Source organism: Carassius gibelio, chromosome B3 (genome assembly GCF_023724105.1).
Source record: "Carassius gibelio isolate Cgi1373 ecotype wild population from Czech Republic chromosome B3, carGib1.2-hapl.c, whole genome shotgun sequence".
Taxonomy (NCBI): domain Eukaryota; kingdom Metazoa; phylum Chordata; class Actinopteri; order Cypriniformes; family Cyprinidae; genus Carassius; species Carassius gibelio.
Window position 1 is genome coordinate 33,522,093 of NC_068398.1, and position 21,213 is coordinate 33,543,305.

The following is a 21,213-nucleotide window of genomic DNA, read 5'->3' on the forward strand; positions in this document are numbered from 1 at the left end:
AAAGTGCATTATCATAATTTAAGAAATGTGTCTTAATTCTGAAAAATATATATTATTTAAATGAAGTACTTTTACATCATTTTATATCACAACTGTCTTGAAAATATCACAATGCAAATAATTGTATTACATTAAACTATGCTTCATAACTTTGGCCTGAAACTCACTTTGGCCCCTGTACTCACTTATTGACTACACAATATTAAAACATTACAGCATTTCAATAATACATTTTACTGATTTGTCAAGCATTTAAGAATCACTGGGAAGCATGTATTAGTATCTTTTCTTCTGAGATCAACCTTTTGAAGGTTCGTAAAGATCTAGTTGAATGACACCTTTAAGTTAGCAAGCTGAGATGTTTCTTACTGGTTTAATGAGAGTACTGTGGTCTGAGGGTCACTTTAGCCATTCATACACAAAGAAACATACACAAAGAAACATTCCCCAGGATTCCCATCAATGGGACTTTAAAAGAGTCCATTTCTATAGAAGTGTTGTTTCTCTTTGACCCCCTCACCATTCGACGTCATGCCGGCTTGAGTGCCGACACCGAGCTGATGTCTGAGGTCACAACGAGTAGGAAGTTGCGCAGTATATGACATCAACAACATCCCACTCACAACTGTGGAGATGGCAATCTATCCTATCAATCAACATCAACCAAACTATCCATCTCATAATATATCTTTCTTTTTCATTTTCATGTTTTCTTACGCTAAAAAGCCAGACACAAACAAATAGAGACAATGATTTTTGGAGTTTCAATACTCTGAATAATAGAATATATTTTCCGCCACTCCTCGTTCTTCAAACAGAACCCCTACTGAGTGCCGCCAAGCTTCCCTCCTCTCTGATACCGCACTCTATCCCCAGGGAGCCTCCTTCAGTCGGCCACCGCTCCATGATCCCAACACTGGCGCTCTAGGAGGGGCGCTAATCACATCTGCCCAGTGACAGCAGCCATTCAGCACTGGCGCTTTAAGAGCCCGGCACCCAGCAGCCTTTTCTGTGACGTTTCAATGTTTTCAATCTCTCCCCCACCCTTCGCTTTCCCACTGTCATATCGCCATATATTTGGCGTGGATTTTCACCCTGCGTCGAAAAAAATTAACTCAGAATTGTCAAAACCAAAGCCTTGCTTTGTCGCTTGTCCAACCAGTGCTGTGGGATAGGTTTAACCCATCACAGCAAGATATACATGGGGCTTTGAACTAAGGTAATCACTGATCATGGTCTATTCATCTGTCATGACATGTATATATTGCAAACTGGATGGTTGGATTGTAGTGTACCTCCCAACAGAGACCTCAGAATCAGCCCGTTTACCCGGGGTTAGCATATTAATGCATGGCGTGTTATGAAGAAATCTGTCCTATTGCTTTAAAACCGCAGGGTTGCGTACTTTGGCAGTCCCTGATCAATTAGTTGAGGCTCTTTCTGTTGGCTGTTCGGTTTTGCCCCATTAGAGATGTCTGCTTGCATCCACGTCTCTTCCTCTACAGAAATCGATAAAGCTGGAGGATGAGGAATCTTCTTACCAAATCTTACTTCAGCTTCTTCAAAATCCACTGAAATTGGAAATACCATGGGACTGTTTGAAGCGTCTTTTGTGGCCATGTGCCTGATTGGCTGAGTGAAACAAGCTGAATTCCCATTCATCACCTACACTCAATAGCACCACAGCAGCCTCTAGCTGGCAGGCCAGGTAGGGTGCCTAGTCACACAATGTTGGGGGATTAGCTTGAAAACTGTGGGGACCAGGCCTCTCGCTGCAGGCTAGCTGGGAGATGGGGGCCGGACCGGCCAAGGTCACCGTCTCCCGTCCGGAGGAGAGTGGGAACGGACCTTGGGAACCATTGGCACTGTCTCTCATTGCCAGGATCGGCTCTCCACACAGCAGGTGCAAGTCAGCGAGATAATGCCGCTGCTAGCTTTTGTGTTCTTTCAATATTTTCCTTCTTGCTTTCAATGCTGACCGCATTTTTCTCTGGAAATAGAAGTTAGCAGGGATGCCGGGCCGATTGGAATTTTTTAAGGCTCTTCATTTTCCATTTTTGTCAAAGCGCAACACTTTGGATAAGGATTCAGACGTAACAGTAAGTGGTTATTAAAGTTGCAGTAAGTCCACCATGACATACTGTATGGACATTAATTATTTCGAATAAATGTAATCAATGATTTAAGTGTTTTTCTTTCTTTCTTTTTTGAGCATTCTATTGGAATAAAATAGGATTACACGTAAAATTAAAAAAAACAGCTAATGTATTAATTTCTTGCCTACTTGTCTTTAATTATTATTATTTATTTAATTGTATATAAAAAAAATTATGAGATCATAGTGATGCAAAAACTTGCGTAGGTTTCTTATGTTGAAGGAAATATTAACTTTTTTCTTCGCTGAGCCATGCACAAGTTGTCATGACGACAGGGATGTTCCGCTGATGAAGTCTTACTCCTTGTTGTCCAATCAGATTGTGGAACTGAAACTGCAGCATGAACAGGAGCGGACGCACCTACTCCAGACACACAATGCTGAGAAGGACAGCTTGGTCCAGGACCACCAGCGGGAAATCGATAGTTTGGACAAGCATGCGAGGGCCGCCATGGTCCAGCAGCAAACGCAAACCCAGGAGTGGAGGAAGCGCGATGCTCAGGTAGGGGGTCCCTTCTTATTCCGTCGCTTCACTATTTTTTTTTTTTTTTTTTCTAATTAGGATAATGTTACAAGTGATGGCTATTTTACACTGTGTATTTTATTTCATAATAGCATTTTAATATGTTCCATTACATAGAATACCGTTTACAAGTTACTTAAAATATGTAGTATTTTGCATACTTTTTCGGAACACTGTTGTCATGTTTTTATTGTACCGTGTGGGGAAAAAAGTAAGGATTTAATTAGGAAGAATTCTAAAATGGAAACTTATTGTGCGTTATTTTTATGTGCAACTTTCCACTTGGGAGAATTCCTTAAAAATTCATTGAAAAAAGTGACTGAAACCACAGGATGCCAGATGAAGGATGTAAATTCCCCAACCCATTGATGCTATGGCCTCTTATTGTAAACCGTAGGGTGCATTCTAATTTTCTTGGGTTGTTTATATTGGGTTTAGTAGTATCGCTGCACCACCACTGAGTTCTGGTTTTGTCGCTGTGGCGTAGGTAGCATTTATCTGCTAATAAGTGCTATGCTCTAATATCTCAAACTACTAGAACAGACGTATGTCATTTAAAGAGTATTAATGAGCTCTTTAGCCATAAAACATCCATTTTGGTAATCAGCGGATTTCTGTTCCCTGTTGTGCCAAGTTCCCTGTTCGCCGCTTGCCTCTCCAGCCTGGCTATCATGAGATCCCGGTGGGAAGCCATTTGATAGTCTAGCCCCCAACTGTGGATTCATTGGACTTGTCAAACTCCAAGATTAAATGTAAATTGTCAGCATGGCTAGACCATATTTATTGGCTGCTAGCAAGAGAAACAAGCTCAGAGGTATTGGTGCTCTAGAGGACATATCACTCCACGCTGAGACACTCCAATCCAGACATATATATACAGTATATATATACAGTATATATATATATATAATTTATTTTATTTATTTTTTTGGCGAAAATGTATTGGTAACATTTGTTGATAATATTGATCTACTTATGATGTGATCTATAATTGGTGGGGATTGGGTCTGTTTTGAGTGAAAGATATTTTCTTGCTCAGCAAATGTATTTGCTTCCGTTAGTTTTACTTTAGCGCTGGCTGTTAGTTGTTTTGTATCAGTGATCAATTACTTTCAAAAGTGTTTATCAATAGTTATACACATTTTTTTTTTTTACAAAAAATAAATTATAATTAAATACTAGATAAAACTTGAAACAAAAGCTGTCAGTAAATCAATGTGTATTATCATGTATACTCACCACTACATAAGTGTCATGAAACAAAACCAAGAGTTGTTGAGTATTCATGTCTCAATGTCCTCCATCATGTACTGAGTAGTTAGTTGGCACATAAAGGAAGAGGTTTGTGGTTTGGCGAATGTCTTCTGCAATTCATAGATGCAGTTTTGCCCAAGAGTATATCAAACCCTCTATGGCCCCAAAAAAATCTCCATTCCAAATAACCCCCTCCAACTCACGAAGAGTGAAACCAATGGACTGGAAAAGATCCCGGGAAATATTTGCAAAAATATTGATAGATAAAGACCCGATGAACGCTAATGCTTTTTATACAGTGCTCTAACAAATAATAATTATTATTTATTTATTTTTTTACCTCAACATTTAGATACCCAAGTGATGGTGCAACCCCCCCCCCCCCCCCCCCCACCCAAAACCATACCTATTTTGATTGTTAAAATTACTTACAATTTTATAAGAGCAGACTCTGATATAATTTGTGCTTTTATATGGTGTCATAACAGCTACCAAAAAATAAATATAGAAATAAAGCTACTTGAAAATGAGTGTTATGGCCACAAGCCCAAAACAAGAGCTGAATGCCAGTTGTTATATTGAATGAGTTTTATTTTGAAGTGCAAAAATTCTGTACAGTTATGTCTTTATTTATTCAGTTTCATGCAGCATGGCTTGACAATACAGCCGCAAGAAAAACTGGAAGCTTCTGCATAGTTGACAACAACAGCTGGTAAAATGCTATAATTTTCTGTCCACAAGAAAAGTTTGAAATGTAAAAATAAAGTTTAGTTGGTGTGCTTTATAAGTGATCCAAACTTGGAGCACCTGGAAAGCGTTTACTGTGAACTGAGCTGCTCAAAACTCTGAGCCGTGTCATTGCAGCATAGCTTTAAAACAGACATAGTGATGTTGTTAACAGTCCTTGTCTATACCACAAACAAATTTGGCCAAAAAAAATCATGATCTTCATTTCACAACTGTACAGATAGCTAAGGAATGACAATAATTAATAAAAACTCCCGGGAAGTCTGTGCAAAGCACAATGGGCAGTTTTGTTCTCTGTAATAGAAGATTGATTGAAAGATTGAAAATGTATCCAAAACATCAACCAGCAGTGCCAGTAGGCAATGCTCATGCTGTTAGACTGAGGCATGGTGGGAGATTGAAAAACATTTACATTTGCATTTACATTTAATCATTTAGCAGATGCTTCTATCCAAAGCAACTGACAAATGAGAGCAATAGAAGCAATCAGACCAAGGAAGAACAACAGTATACGTGCCATGAAAAGTCTCAGTTAGTGTAGCACAGTGCACATAGTTATATATATATTTTTTTTTTTTTTTTTTTTTTTTTTAGAATAGAAAGAAAAGGTAATTGCTAGTATTATTTGGTCAAGTGCTGGCGACAAAGATGTGTCTTTAGATGTTTTTGGAAGATGGCTAAAGACTCGAATTGACTGTTCGAATTGAGATTGGGAGGTCATAGTACCAGCTTGGCACAGTCCAGGAAAAGGTCAGTGAGAGTGATTTTGAACCTCTTTGGGATGGCACCGCAAGGCGTCATTGACTTGCAGAACGCAAGCTTCTGGAGGGCGCATAAGATTGAACTAGTGAGTTTAGGTATGTTGGTGCAGTGCCAGTGGTCGTCTTGTAGGCAAGCATCAGTACCTTGAAATTGATCCGCGCGGCTACTGGTAACCAGTGTAACCTGATGAGGAGAGGAGTAACATGAGTTTTTTTGGGCTCATTGAAAACAACTCTCGCTGCTGCATTCTGGATCATTTGCAGATGCTTGACAGTACATGCAGGAAGGCCCGGCAGGAGAGCATTACAATAGTCCAGTCTGGAGAGAACAGGAGCTTGGACAAGAAGTTGTGTGGCTTGCGGTGACAGGAAGGGTCTAATCTTTCCTAATGTTGTATAAGGCAAATCTGAAGGACCGGGTCATTGTAGCAATATGGTCTATGAAGCTTAACTGATGATCGATCACAACTCCTAGGTTTCTGGCTGTCCTGGAAGGAGTTATGGTTGACGAACCACGCTGTATAGAGAAGTTGTCATGAAACGATGGGTTAGCTGGAACCACCAGCAGTTCTGTCTCAGTAAGGTTGAGCTGAAGGTGATGGTCATTCATCCAGCTAGAAATGTCTCTATATAAGAACTATACAAATATTTATGTGGTAACTATAACTATATTAGCATCTACACTAATGCACAATAATGTACTGCTCATTATAAGCGCATGCTGCAGTTATGTTGTCTGCTGCTTTACATGCTTGAGCTCTTTAAAGTCTGATTCTGATTGGCTGTCAACATTTGAATTGTTCAACGGCTGGGAAAAAAAAATATCATCTGAATGTGATTGCAGTAATAATCCTCTGTGGCATTATTATTATAGTTGTGGTGTGGACTTGCCTACAGAATTAGAATGATTATCAATACATGAATAGTTATAGATATCATACTAGTATTTTCTTTGCCCATTTTAAAGACATGTTTCACAACCTGATGATAGTCTTGTGAATAGATAATGCACACATTCCATCATTTCATTTAATGCCTGAGCTTTCACCTCTTTATTGTAGTTAGAGATATAGCCTAAAGTTACATGGCACAGGACAGAAATTAACTTGTGTCATTTGTCTCAGATTATCTGGTCTCAAAAAAACAAATAATTATTATATATTTTTTTCTGACTATCTCTTAATGTGGTTTGAGTGATAAGACCACAGGACATTTTTTGAACTGTATTTAGTGCTGACCACTGAAATGAATGGCAGGAATAAAAAAGATCAGCAAGATTGGTAACACTTTACGGTTGGGTCCAATTCTCACTGTAAACTAGTTGCTTATTAGTATCACTATTATTTACTGTAACGATATTATCACCATATTCATCGGGAAGAAGGAGGCGGGAACCGGCGCACAATCAAAACTCATTTTAATATTCAAAAGTAAATACAAAACGGCGCACCAGCCCCTCACGGACGACTGGTGCGCATAAATAAAAAGCAAACATAAAATAATGTCCCAGGCCTGGTCCTCTCTCGTCCTTCACGGTCGTCACTCCAGTTTTATATCCTTCCATCTCCTACGTGGGACTTGATACCGACGGTGGGGCTCAGGTGTAGCTCATCTCCAATCACTACACCTGGCCTCACTCCTCGTTCCCACGCCTCTCGGCCCCGCCCCACTCGCCACATACCCCCATCGCCCCTCGCAGGCCGGGGGGTACTCCCGAGACTGCGCTCTACACCCCCCCCCCCCCCCCCCTTCCCTCCGGGGGAGACCGCTCACGGGGACCTGCGGGAACCTGGGGGTAGGACAGACGAGGCGAGAGAAAAGGAGATGGAAGGAGGAGCGACAAGGACGAGAGAGGGGAGAGAGGAAAAAAAAAAAAATTCCGGTTCCCAGACGCACTGCTGCTCGGCCCTCCACCAGCTGGGTGATCTCCTCCGGTTTTGGGCAGCCGGCAGGAGTCCCCCGTTCCCTGCCCCTCCGGATTCCTTCGCGGAGGCGGCAGGCTCCGGCCCCCTGGCGAACGGCGCCGACTCCTCCGCTCCCTCACGGACGGCAGCCGCCCCTCCATATCGTGGGCGGCCAGCAGCGAGCTCGCCCGTCCCCGGCAACTCGCTCCAGCCCACCGCCTCGAGCGTCCCTGGCGGCACATACCTCGCCAGCTCGAGGGCACCGTGGATTCACCACAGTGGCGAGGGATCTTCAGCAGCACGTCCCTCCTTCTCCCGGGCTTCGGCACCACTGTAACGATATTATCACCATATTCATCGGGAAGAAGGAGGCGGGAACCGGCGCACAATCAAAACTCATTTTAATATTCAAAAGTAAATACAAAACGGCGCACCAGCCCCTCACGGACGACTGGTGCGCATAAATAAAAAGCAAACATAAAATAATGTCCCAGGCCTGGTCCTCTCTCGTCCTTCACGGTCGTCACTCCAGTTTTATATCCTTCCATCTCCTACGTGGGACTTGATACCGACGGTGGGGCTCAGGTGTAGCTCATCTCCAATCACTACACCTGGCCTCACTCCTCGTTCCCACGCCTCTCGGCCCCGCCCCACTCGCCACATTTACATATTGGCTGTTTATAAGTACTTATAAAGCATGGCCATATTCTACATCCCTACATCCTGTTCAATAGCTAAACTTAACATTTACCTCATTAACTATTAATAAGCAGTCATTTAGGAGTTTATTAAGGCAAAACCCATAGTTAATGCTTTGTTAATAGCGAGCATTGGACCTTAAAATAAAGTGTGACTGCAAGATAAAAATTTCAAGATCGAAATTTACGCTAAATTCACAGAAAATTGTCTTCCAGGACAATATGCCTGAAGTTTAACAAAATTTCCTTTAATCCTAAAATACAATAAATTCCAATACATAATTTAAAGTTCACTTGTGAAAAGTCAATGTGGAAAATGTATTTTCCATATATATGTATTTCTTTTTTTCCCATAAAGAAAAAGTGTTTATTCTGTATAGCTTGTATAATGCATGACTAATGAGTGATTTAAACATTAAAATGTTTGTGAATTTTGACTCAAAAGTAAAAACGTCACCAAATAGAAGTGCATAATTAATGACTGTTCACAGATCAGACCACTCACCCCTTATGTCAATCAATAGTCAACAAAAAATAGACTGCCCAAAACTCACACCACTGGTTAAGTCTGTATGGCTGTGTTGGACTGGTTGAACACTGCATTGTATCAATTTAGTGACAACTAAAAGTTATATTTAGAATTATGGTTTTTACTTGTTCCTCAACGCGAGATGTTGTCACATTGGTTCACATTCCTTGAACATGCTCACATAAGTCACAGATCAAGTGACGGGTAACATCGCTCACGTCTTTTCCTGGAATCCTAGCTGCGGAAAGCTGGCAGTGTGAATGGACGTCCTTCACACACAATGAAGATGAGCGATTCAGACTCATCTCTTGATGTGGTCAGGACATCATGAGCGTGTGAGATGAGCAAATGACTCGTGCTTTTCCTCAAGGTTTTGTTCCAGGTCGCGGTGACTTGTTTTCGCTCAATACCATTGGTTTTTTAATGCCTCATTTTGTAACCCGAGTTACGTGAAGTCAGCGTGTGTTTTCCTGTTAGTTGCAGGAAATCATAGCACATCTGGTTTTACAACCATCAGATGAGACTTCAAGTTTGTCTACAAGTCTTAAATTCAATTTCCATTCATTGGTCAGTTGGATTTAGCCCTATCAGTTCCCCTACTCTCATGCATGGCTGTGGAAGGATGTATCGATCTGAAGGAATATGATGAGGGAGTTCAAATCCCCTCGTCTCTGGACTGGAATCAGTGTATTAGTTTCCTTGGACTCTGCCGCCCTCCGGGTTCCTGTTTTCTTTAGTCTGTTTGAGGATGAAAAGGCCAGAACATCAGGATGGTTCTCAGTAAATATAGTTGCCTGCAGCCAGCTGAGTAAACCAATACACAGTATACTCTAGAGACCACATGCGCTGTAATGCCCACTGTACACGTTTACAACAGTCAGGCGCTTGTGCTCTTCATAACTATCTTTATTATATGGAATAAGCGGTGGTCAGAATCTACACTTTCACTTATGTTCTCTTTCATCAACCTGCACACATTAAGTCTTGTTCACACTGAGCGATTTTATCACCGGGGGTCGCCAGGTCGCTATAATGTTGGTCTCGTAGTGAGCGTTGCTACTGCTGGATGATCTAATGTTATTAGTAAGCTGAGAGTGGAAAAGTGTTTCATTCTTTTTTAACAAGGATTGATATCCTGATAACATATAATGAACATGGTGAACTGTTAACATACACAAAAACGTGGTAAAATCTCCAATAACAACTTCTCTGTCAGCATCAGTCTGTAGAGGAGCTCTGATCACATGATAGTAACCAGAAATAGCTTCTAGTTGCTTTAGATCACAGTGACTGTAAACCTTTATTGGGGCCCACTTTATATTAGGTGGCCTTAACTAATATGTACTTTCTTTTAAATTAGTAATTAGATCATTTAAACTACTTGCGAATAAAACAACATATATTGTAGTTCCCTCACTCCACAACAAATTCTCTAAATGTAATGGTATTCCGAACAGAACTGGACTGAATAATATGAATATAAAACAAACTATATTGGCATTCACTATAAACAATTTTTTTTTATATAAATGTCAGGCTAAAATTAATTTAGTGTAACTAACACATACATATATCATTTTATAGGTGATATCTGTCTATAGATTGTGTTTTTGCTGATTGAAAATTGCTGCATGATTTGATTTGATCTCGAGCCACGTTAATGTCTCAGACACTTAAAAAACAAAGAGTCTTTTAATTTCATTTAGACCCACTGTATGAAAACAGATGCTTCATTCTGACATTCAAATCCACTAGTACGTTTCCTTGTGATTTCGTCTTGACACATTCCATGTTTTTTTCAGTAATGTAACATGGAGTTCAAACAGCATGGGAGAACATCTGAAACCCGTGGAGTATAGCATCATATCGCTCTGATCGGCAAATTAATGATGCTGTCAAACTTTCAAAGAACTTGATTCCCCAGTAAGAGATTAGAACACAGAAAATGAAGGCGGACATGGCATAGGAGATCAGGCCTGCTTTCTGATGTGCCAAAAACAACAGGCTTGTTGACGGCGGTCACGTTGTCTCTTGCACCAGCAGGGGGTTTGGATTCCGCCGTTTTGGGTTGTCATGCCGCCCCAAGTAATCTCAGAGCTGTAATCTAGGCAAAGGGTGGCTGCTTTGCAGGAGCTCAAATAGAGCATGTTTTTAAAAAGATTTGGTTTGGTTTTGTAATTCCCATATGCCCGTTTGTGTTATTTCATAGTATTCTGAAATGTAGAAGAATGAGTTGTCTAGATTTGTGGCTGGTAATGTACATTCCTTGATTGTTTCAGTTATCTCTCTAGTACGAGAGTGGAAACTCATCCAACTCAGCCATGCTGCATATCCAAAAGTCATCATTCAGATTCTTTTTTTTTTTCACATTTCAGGGCATATGGTTGACACAATGGACTGTTTGCCAAACCACGGCTGGTTTTAAGCAGTCATCTACTGGCATTGTCTTGATTTCAGCTGCTCTTTTCAACTCTGGAAACACAAAACAACACCATCATGAGTCTGTCCATCCAGCTGTGATGGGTCACGGAAGATGGGCTCCAGCAGACTGGCTCTCAGCACCAGATGGGCCCTCGATGATGAAAAGAGTTTTAATCTCTGGCCAGACATCACTGAAGCAAAGCACGCACAGACGCTTTTCACTGGGCTTCACGTTGAACTCTTAAAGACATGCAAATGCATTTCAGCCGAAGATTTGGATCGCACAGTCCGTCTTTCATCAAGAATGGTGCCATAGTTTGTGAAAATGCAAATTGAGGAGCATGCCACACATATAATACCTAAGAAATCACCTTTTCCTGAGCAATGCTCTTGAAATAGCTTACTAGCAAATTATTTCACTTTGACAGTGGTTAAATCACCAATTCACTGTTGGTTTCGAGAAGCCATTTTACTGGACTGCTTTATAATTGTCTGTACTCTGTTTTTCATTGCATTGTGTGTAGCTGCTCATTTGCATAAATCGTACTAAAATGTAAAACCATCTTTGCACTGAAGTCACACTGGCATTGGCATCTTTCTTTAAAAATGAATGACTTCTAATTGTTTGGTTTTAAGGCATGGGATCATAAAAATGAGTTTCACAATATTTATTTATTTATTTGATTATTATTTGATTTATTTTTATTTTTATTGGATTTATTTTTTACGGCAGTGCCACTTAAAACCATTTTCGGCTTCCCAACAACTATTTCAGTGAAAAGTTCTTAATTTTTTATTTATTTTTTTTAAAGTGTGAAGAACCTTTTCCACTATAAAGAACCTTTTGTGGAATGAAAAGATTCCACAGATGTTAAAGGTTCTTCATAGGAACCATAGATGCCAGTACACAGTATAATCTTTATTTTTAAGAGTGAAGTGGAACAGTTCTGACAAGAGGTACTGTTCCACTGAGGAAGTGCTGTAGGTGAATTTGTGTAGCCACAGACAAAGATTTAAACCTGTCTGGTCCTATTTGCTGAAGAGTAAAGGCTTGCAAGGTTTGTGAGTTTTGGGCCAGTGTATGCATATTTTCATTTTTGTATTTTGTTTCTCTTGGTTCTTAATGAATATATGCACAAATAACAGAATATATCACAGTCTGTCCTACATTCCTCTCTCTTTCACTTCGTTTTAATTCAGTTCTTTTGTTGAACTGTTTAAATTACATCACACGTGATGCGACATTCTCAGTTGGTTATTGCCTTTCATTTTCTGCGCTAGTATTTGAGCTTCTTTTCATAAAAGCACGTCCAAGCCCATCAAAGATGCATCAGAAAATTCTTCCCAGAGTCCAGTTTAAGAGGGAATTATAGATTAAAGGCTCCTCCGAGCCGAGATCTAATAGCTTTGTGCCGTTGCAGCAGCATGTGGGCTGGTGCTGCGCCGCTCTGGCCGTATTGGACCCGCGCGCAAGTCTTGGCATCTGGGTGTTTGTGCGACACGGCTTTGAAGTTTGCTGCTATTCCCCAAGTGGCCACAAAACAGCTTCAGATGCTCTTCCGACAGACATGCCACGTGATGCACTTAGCAGTCTCCTCCTAGGGATGTTTGGGAGCACGAGGAGCAGACAAGGGACTGCCAACATGCCAGACTCTACCACACACCACCGTCTGCACAAGGGTTAAACGCTTTGGGAGCACACATTATTTGATATCATTATTATGGACATGGAGTTCTGGAGTATTCAGTAGGTGGCCAGCTGTAAATGGCTGTTAGCATCAGTTGTGCTGTTAATTTATGACGTACAACATATCTTTTTAAAGATTTAAAGTGTCAAATGGTGTTTAAAGAGGATATGAGAGTTGGATTCTCTGTACTTCATTAATAAATGTCCACCCCATACCTAAACTTAACAACTACCTTGCAAACTATTAATAAGCATCAAACTAGGAGTTTGAAATTATAGTTAATAGTTAGTTAATAGTGAGAATTGGACCTTAAAATAAAGTCTGACTGAAATTCACCCAGTTACAGAAGAGCAGTGTGAATGCAGTTTTATGTTAATGGTCTGGTGGCTTTTGAAATAAGAGTATCGTTAGTTATTCTCCATAATGCTGTCCATTTGTACTCAAATTTCAACCTTCGTTGAGTGTGTCAGATGGTTTTTGACTCTCAGAACAAGGTCTCTGACAGATCTGTCAAAGGCTAATTTCTGTGTTAATGCCTCTGTTTTTTTTTTGTAATCCATCTACTCTTTTCACTCTCTTTCACGTTAATGCAAAAGCTTATTGGTAAGCGTTCTCAATGAGGTTTTTCATCTTCCTGTAATGAGAAATGGCATTGGTACCTCATCCCCATGAGTAACTGACCTTTGATTTGCGCTAATTTTGCTCATTAAATCAAACCGCTGACCTTTGTGGAATGCCGAGCTTTGATGTTGAACTCTTGTGGCTCGGAGATCAGAGGCTGTGGTGTCTGTTTTCCTCTTCCTGGCTAGAATGGGCACAAATACTCCTCTCGTCCTGCTTGGCTTGTTTCGCTTATCCTCTTTCTCTCCATCCGGCCTCTTCTGTCTTTTTCACTTTGCATTTGTTTCTGTTTTACAGCCTAAATGTGTTGAATTCCTTGATTCAGTATTCCATAAACACATCATCTGTCCCATTTATGGGTGCATAATTTGGTTGTTTGTGTTTCTCACCAGACCATCTCGGATCTGGAGGTCCAGGTGCATTCCCTGAGGAAGGAGCTGTTGGCAGCCCACAGTCAGAGGAAACAGCAGCTGGCGGAGTTGGGTGTGCTACGGGAGGAGGAGCGACAGCGGGCCACTCGAGACCAGCAAGCAGCTCTGGACCGTCTGCGGGCCGAGATGGATCTGGTGCGGCAGGACCTGGAAAGAACCCACAAGGCTGAAAGAGAGATGGCCCAAGAGAAGGTTGGTGTAAAATGCAGGCAATGTGTTTTTGGTATTCTAGGTTGCAATTCAAATCGCACGATCCACCTGCGCGTTTTGTTTAATGTAACAGACATCAGTAGCCATGTTCTAAACTGTCTAAATAAGAAGCTCAATTTTAAGACAGCAACTTGGATGTTCTTACACTTAACACAAAGATTCAACTACTACTCTTGTGCAAATTATAATAACCGTGGATGTAAAGTATTAAGACATACCTGCCACCATTTTGGAGTGGTCAGCAGGGTTTGTTTGAATAGAAGTCCGTAGAATTGCTTTTGGCTCGAAGCATATCATTGCACAATAAAAGGACTGGGTGATAATCTTCACAAAGTTTGCCATGACACATTCATATTGTAGAAAACTGTATTTGTGATGCGATGCGGGAAAACCCATCGGATGTCATCTCTGAAAATATATTTACAAAATTCACTTGTTTAGTGCAGAAAAATAGCGATTTACTGCAGCAAGTAGAAAAGACTGTGTCTTTCTCTCATTTTAAGAACACACAACGGAGGTGCTTTTTCTTAACACTACAAAAACAGTCAAACTATTAAAATAAATCACATAACATGTATAATAAAGGTGTATCAATTCACATTTCCCGCCAGTCCTAAACTACAGCACGCAGTTTTATCATTTATTAATTTGAATATCGTGAGATGGCTGAGCGCAACAAAACAACACAGTCTGAAGCTGCTCACTTAAAAATCTTGCTCGTCTCTGTCTGCTCAATCGTGGTGATGTCAGTGCCCTTAAAGATGTTATAATCTACTATTTCACACCCAGAGATGAAGGATCGGATGAAGTTACTAAAAGGGAGGAGTATGATGACAGTCTGTTATATGCACAGGTGTGTTGCGCTCGCTTTTCTAATTACAAGGCACACTATTTGTGCTATCCAAACATGCAATGGGTGTTCAAAGTTCAGAGATGAACTTGATATGTTCATGATAAACAACAGAAAACTGTCTTCTTCAGGGTAACGTTAGTTTGTTTTTTGTAATGATGTAGTATATTACTCCTGACAGACAGTGATCGTTAAGTAGAAGTGAAAGTGAAACTTGACTTTAAACCCGTTTTTCTTCAAATTCAATTCAATTCCAAATCATAAACTATCACCCAACTTCAGAGAGTTCAGCTTGAACACAGCTTTCATATAGTATCAAAACTTAAAAAAAGTAAAATTTCACCAAGTGTTGGGTTTTCCTAGATCGTATCACATTTGGAGGTTACAATAAAAAAGGGAATCCATTTCTGGCACTACCAATTATTTGTATTATCCAATAATATTCTGGTTTATCAGATGTTTATAGCAGAACAAATCCTGTGAAAATCAGTTGGAAAAGACAGGATATGTCAAATCATTGTTATGTGTTAAATGAAGGATCTTGGCCTTTCCAACATGACGTAGATGTAAATGTATTGCCATGAGCTGATGTGATGCCTCTGCATTAATATTTACTATTCCCATGTTTCTGATGTTAGCATATTGCTATTTTATGATCACACTAGACTTTGAGCATTCAAAATTTCTTTGGACGCTGCAACCATATATATATATATACATATTAGGGCCGGGACTTTAACGCGTTAATTGAGATTAATTAATTACACAAAAAATAACGCGTTAACTAAGATTAATTAATTACAGAAAAAAAAATTCCCGCATTTTTAATAACTTATTTTTGCACCGCGGAACGTTTCTCACTGGATTTGTTTCGGCGGACCGATTATACTGAAGTACCAACTAGCGTTCGCTCACAAGGGGCAAGGAACTCGACCGGAAGTTGAAGTCGGGTGGGGGCTGCCATCTTTTAGCAGAACTTCACTTGCGTTAGCATTCCCATTGACTCCCATTCATTTTGGCGTCACTTTGACAGCGAATAACTTTACATCTGAGGCGTTTAAAGACTCTGTTTGTCCATTATTTATTTCTAAAGATACACGACAATGTATAAAGGGCTCCATTACCTTCTATGTTACATTATGGCCCCGTATAAACAGTTTTTGTAAAAAATAGGCTAACGATTGCGTCATAACCACTCGGCTCTCTGTCGCATTACCGTACAGACAGGTGGAGAAGCTCGCAGGCAATTAACTTAACATGGCGTACTGGCGTTACATTTTAAAATACTATACAAAATAATTAATCAGAATACTTACTCCTGCTCACTCACAACAAAGAACTCCCCGCTCAAGCTCGCCGTCTCTGCAAGATTAACGATGGCAGTTTGCACGCACAGCCACTTAGAAGATTTACATCTGTCAGACAGGTTGCTGACGTCGTCAAGCTTCGTTTGAGTCTGCGCGTCAGAAACGGAAGTGCTAAAAAACGCTAAAACTGGGCTTCATTTGTCTCAGTTGAGTTCCAATGGGGTCGCTGTGTCCATTTCTTTTACTGTCTATGTTCGCTCCGCATATCACTGCAGCCTGCAGCACATCGAGCCTCAAGTACCACCTCAACGCAAAACATATAGCAGCTAGCGTGGACTTTACACTTTATGTTGAACTATATATTATTTTGTTGGTGCAACAGTTTATGTTGAACTCTTTATTGTTTTGGCCAAGGTTATTGAGAGTTGGACTTAGTATGTTATGGCCTCTGAAGCAACAGAGAGATGTTTTCTAATAGTCAGTGTTTCCAATGTTCTGAATGTACTTGACAGTATTGTGTTTTACTTAAAAATAAAAAAAACACTTTACAGAAGGTTCCAGCACCTATAAGCTTCCTGAATTTCTGAAATGTACTATTTCTAAATTGTTTCTAAATATGCTATTGCTACACTTCATGGCAAAAATTGCACTGGTCTGCTAGACTTGGTTGAACAAAAATAAACAATATTTTGTTGCTTAAGCTTATGTATTCAGTCATTATTCAATGGTATACTATAAATCCATGTGAAAAAAAAAATACTTCTCACTGTTTTCAGGTCAAATATTTATATGCGATTAAAATGCGATTAATTTCGATTAATTAATTACAAAGCCTCTAATTAATTAGATTAATTTTTTTAATCGAGTCCCGGCCCTAATACATATATATATATATATATATACAGTATATTAGCGGCTGTTTCTATGGGCCACTATACGTAAGCCTTCTGCCACATTGCAAATGTGAGCACTCAAGAGCAAGTTGCTGGTGCATCACATTTATATATGTGTTACACACATTTATATGTTTATATATTCACTAAACTTCAGAAGATGCTTTTGCTAAACTAACACAATATAACAAGACAAAGCCTTTAGATAAGAAGGGACTTTAGTTTAAAAGACTGTAATATTAAGTTAATACATATTAAAAACACACACCAACACATTCTTGCCTGTGAAAGGTTGACCAGTTTCTTTAGGAATTTAATTGTATGCATTTTTACAACTAGGTGCTGAACAATATTGTTGGATATTGAAGCTCATTGATTGATATTGTGAATGACGACACCGTTCCAAGATGGCAGAGGCATTAACGTATCTGGAGCAGTCGAATTTGAAATCTATACATTTTTAGGGTTTAAAGGGTTGTGATATGATTTCATGCATCTTTTTAAAAACTTAAATTCAACTCATAACAAATAAGAATAAATCCAAAATGTAAAAACATACAACCTACTAGGCTTTCCTCCAGCACTGTAGTTTAAAATTAATGATTTTTCGATCTTCAGTTGGTCACATGGTTTCGGTTTCACATGATATGGAAGATTTCACCAATTTGAACTTTGAAATGCAATATGAGATGCATTTCCACTCTCCTGCATTCACATGTCTATGAATGGAAGCCAAAGGAATGAAATCAGTGAGTTTTTTCAGACTCAAATCTCATTCAGTTCAAATATTGAGATGTGAGAATGATGGTATAGAATATTTTTGAGAAAAGTATTTCAGAAGACTATGAAGATAGAGTGTGGACTATTTTTAGGTGTTTTTAGAACTGTTCTGATTCTCCAGTATGATTGCTGTGTCTATGTAAGTTACCCAGTGTTAACATCAATCTTCATAATTTCCACAATCAATTTACAAAAACCAGGATTGATTGTATGTGATCAGACTCTGTTTCTGGAGAAAACAATAATTAATTAATCACATCCACCTGTTGAGCATGCAACAAATAAAGTTAAACTTATAAACAGATGTATGAATTCACAAGACTATCTTCTCAACCTCATCATGTGTGTTGCGTACAGTATACACAAACACATTCGCACATGTTCATTGATGGGCTGTGTTGGCTTGAACTCCAGCACTGAGGGAATAGATCACTTAGTATTTAATTAAACACATTAGCCCCTTTGCCCCGGCTTTATCAAGTTTGAGCAAGCAGACTTGGGCGACTATACCGGAAATCCTGCATCCTTTCTGGTTTTAAAGCTCTTGATTCCAGCCACAGAAATGAGGGCTGGAAAGCGGCTGTAATCCAGCACAGGTTGGCCAGGAACCGGCTAAAGGTGGTATTGATCAGAGGGTAATCCTGATTAGGCCCATCAAAGCGATTAGTTTTCATTAAACTCATGCACCGCTGCTGACTTCACCCTCCCCCAGGACATCTGCGGCACATTAGCATGCCATTTGGCCTCTTCATAAATCCTGGGCCTACATTTTGGAACCATATGTGAGTACATTGCTGCACATAAATCCCATCTGAAGAGAATTCCGCCTCGCTTTTCCACTCTCAGGCTGACACGTAAAGCTTGTTTACAAAATCAGTCTCTGTTTTTGCCACCCCTCATCTGATACTCATCCTGACCAGAGGCTGAAAACTTCCTCTGAAGAGACTTCAACAAAGTCTGTTTCTGAGACTGATTGACACACTTCAAGACTAGAGCTGCCAAAGTGAATGTGTTATCATGTTTTAAAACTGTTACATATTTTAACAAAGTCATCTTTTGATTAAAAATAAGACTTGTTAAGTTTAGAAAATAAAGCTTGTTTAGGGGCTGTTCACATAAAATGTGGTTTTCCATTCCAATGCACAACTTTTGTCCATTGCTTTTCTATGAAAACATGCACTGGATGGATTTGTATGACCATTGCGCTCATGTATTGCAGTGTCTCGCACATGAGTGCTCATCAATGTTAGTTCCAAAACAGTGGGCCAATCAGAAGACCACAGAGGTGGGGCAAGCATTGCAAGTTTTTGTTTACAGTAGCAAGTTGCTGTGCCAACTGATTTATTTGATGGCAACATGGCGGAGGAGGCATTCTGCTCTGAATTTTGTTTAAAAACCGTTACTGAGCACTGCATCTCGCATTTTAGACTGAGACGCATTCACTATGAACAGCCACTTAGTCTATCATCAATGCTTCTTCAATGTCTCTAATTTCCAGTTAAGCCCAATTTTAAAAATTATATTTAGTATTTTTTTTTTTTTATCAGTCAAGTTGTCAATGCAGTAAGATGTCAATGCAGTCCAGTGGAGAATTTAGCTAGAGTACTAAGAGCATAATGGCCCTTTGAAGAAGGCACCTTGTGTCTCAAAGGAAACTAATATTAACCGACAGAATTTGCCACATAATGGTGTTGAGTCTTCAAGCTCAGCTAGTGAGAACATTATCATGTATTCTTAAAATGATCATTCAGATGTAGCAAGAAAACATACATGTAAGGTATTTAGGGATATTTCACCAAAATAAAAATTTATTTATTTACACTCTTCTTCTACAGTCTTCTTCCAAACCCACTTACATTCATCAGTGGAATACATAAGTGGAGTGACAGTTAAACAGCTCCTTTTGTATTTCATGAAAGGCAGAAAGTCATACAGGTTTGAAACTTGAAGATGAGTAAATGATGACAGTTATAATTTTTGGGAGAACTGTCCCTTTAAGGCATCTCTCACTGAGCGATGCAGATTAGTCATAAAGAGAAACTTAAAATTAATGCTCATATGTATTCTGCGTAAGGCATGACTCTTGTGAGGTAAGTAGTATCATGGTTACTAATGCAGATGTAGATAAATATGGCATAATGAGACCGATGATGTTAGCGTTGGCCTATGAGAGTGATCAGGCTATTATAGTACAAGGTAAAGGAGACAAACCGGCTCTCTGATCTCTCTCTGTCCAGAGGCGCAATAGCAGACTCATTCCTCCAGAGTAAAGCTGTTTTATCCTCTGAGGATCTGACTCACACTCACATACATGAATCAAATTTTGCCATAGTTTTATAGCTCAACCATTGCAGTCCGAGTTATCCGTGGTGTTCAGAAGGTCAATCACTTTTACTCATATTTAGAGTTTGAAATTTGAACAAATCTCTAACCCTATACTAAATTTAGGCACCATTTGTGCCATTGTTTGCTATCAGATATATGATTTTTATCTGGTGGACAATAAAATGGACAGAAAAAGTCCCCTTTGAAGTACATAGCTTTTTTATGTGATAGTTGGTAAAAAAGATATAGTAGGTTTAGGCTCTTTTGGTTAAGGCTAGAAGGCAACCACGCAAAACGCTTTAGCGCCCTATCATTGTAAAGATAAGAAAGCACAACTGCACTGACATTATCTTCAGAAAATGTAAAAACTAGTTTTCTTGTTGCATGTTAGTAGAAACGTTACTGAGATAAATCCTTCTAAGAAACTAAGCACTACTAAGATAAATACTACTGGTTTCACAGATTATTAGCCAGAATGCTTTAAATGCAGCTAATGATTTCATTTGAGCATTTAGCCTGCTATGTTATCTCTCCCCAACTGCGTCAGACCTTCTTTTTTTTTTTGTATGTTTCAGAGGGAAAAGTTTAGCTATTTTCAATTTGGAAGTTTTTAGGCTTTTAGATTTGTAGTGACTTGGCATGTTTCTAAGATGAAATTTCTTATTCTTTTGATGGCGAGAGAAACGCTGTCCTCGGCAGTCAGCCGCTCCTGAAATGGCCAGCCAGGGTTTGAAGGCAGATCCCAGAGAAAAGGCAAAGAGAAATCCATTAAATCCATGAATGGGTTTTCATGAAAGACACAGGCTTTTTGAAGGGGAGCTTGTGGAATAAAATAATAAGAAACAGAATATCCGAAGCGATAAGATCATGTGTTAGATTGTTCCAACGTCAGACGCTTAGCGAAAAGAAAGGAAGATGAAAGTGAATTTATTCCAGTCTCTGTTAACAACAGAGGTTTATCTGGCTGTGGCTAGGGTGTGCGAGTGTGTGTGCGCGCGCAGACACCAGTACCCAATCTCCATCCACCACAGAGAACCCTGGGAGCCTTGTTCCTCCAGATAAACCTGACTTCTTTCTGCAGCTCACAGCCAGTGCCTCTGATGCTCAGATGTTCTT

At 39.7% G+C, this 21,213-nt stretch overlaps 1 protein-coding gene across 6 annotated transcripts in view; it reads left to right on the plus strand.

Moving 5' to 3' along the window:
* Positions 1 to 21,213, plus strand: part of cep112 (centrosomal protein 112) — a 177,916-nt gene that overhangs the window by 98,271 nt on the left and 58,432 nt on the right. For all 6 annotated transcript variants that reach the window (XM_052552539.1, XM_052552544.1, XM_052552541.1 and 3 more), the window contains 2 exons: positions 2,475 to 2,657; positions 13,694 to 13,924. In XM_052552539.1, the coding sequence (XP_052408499.1) occupies positions 2,475 to 2,657; positions 13,694 to 13,924 (414 nt within the window). The remainder of the gene's footprint in view (positions 1 to 2,474; positions 2,658 to 13,693; positions 13,925 to 21,213) is intronic.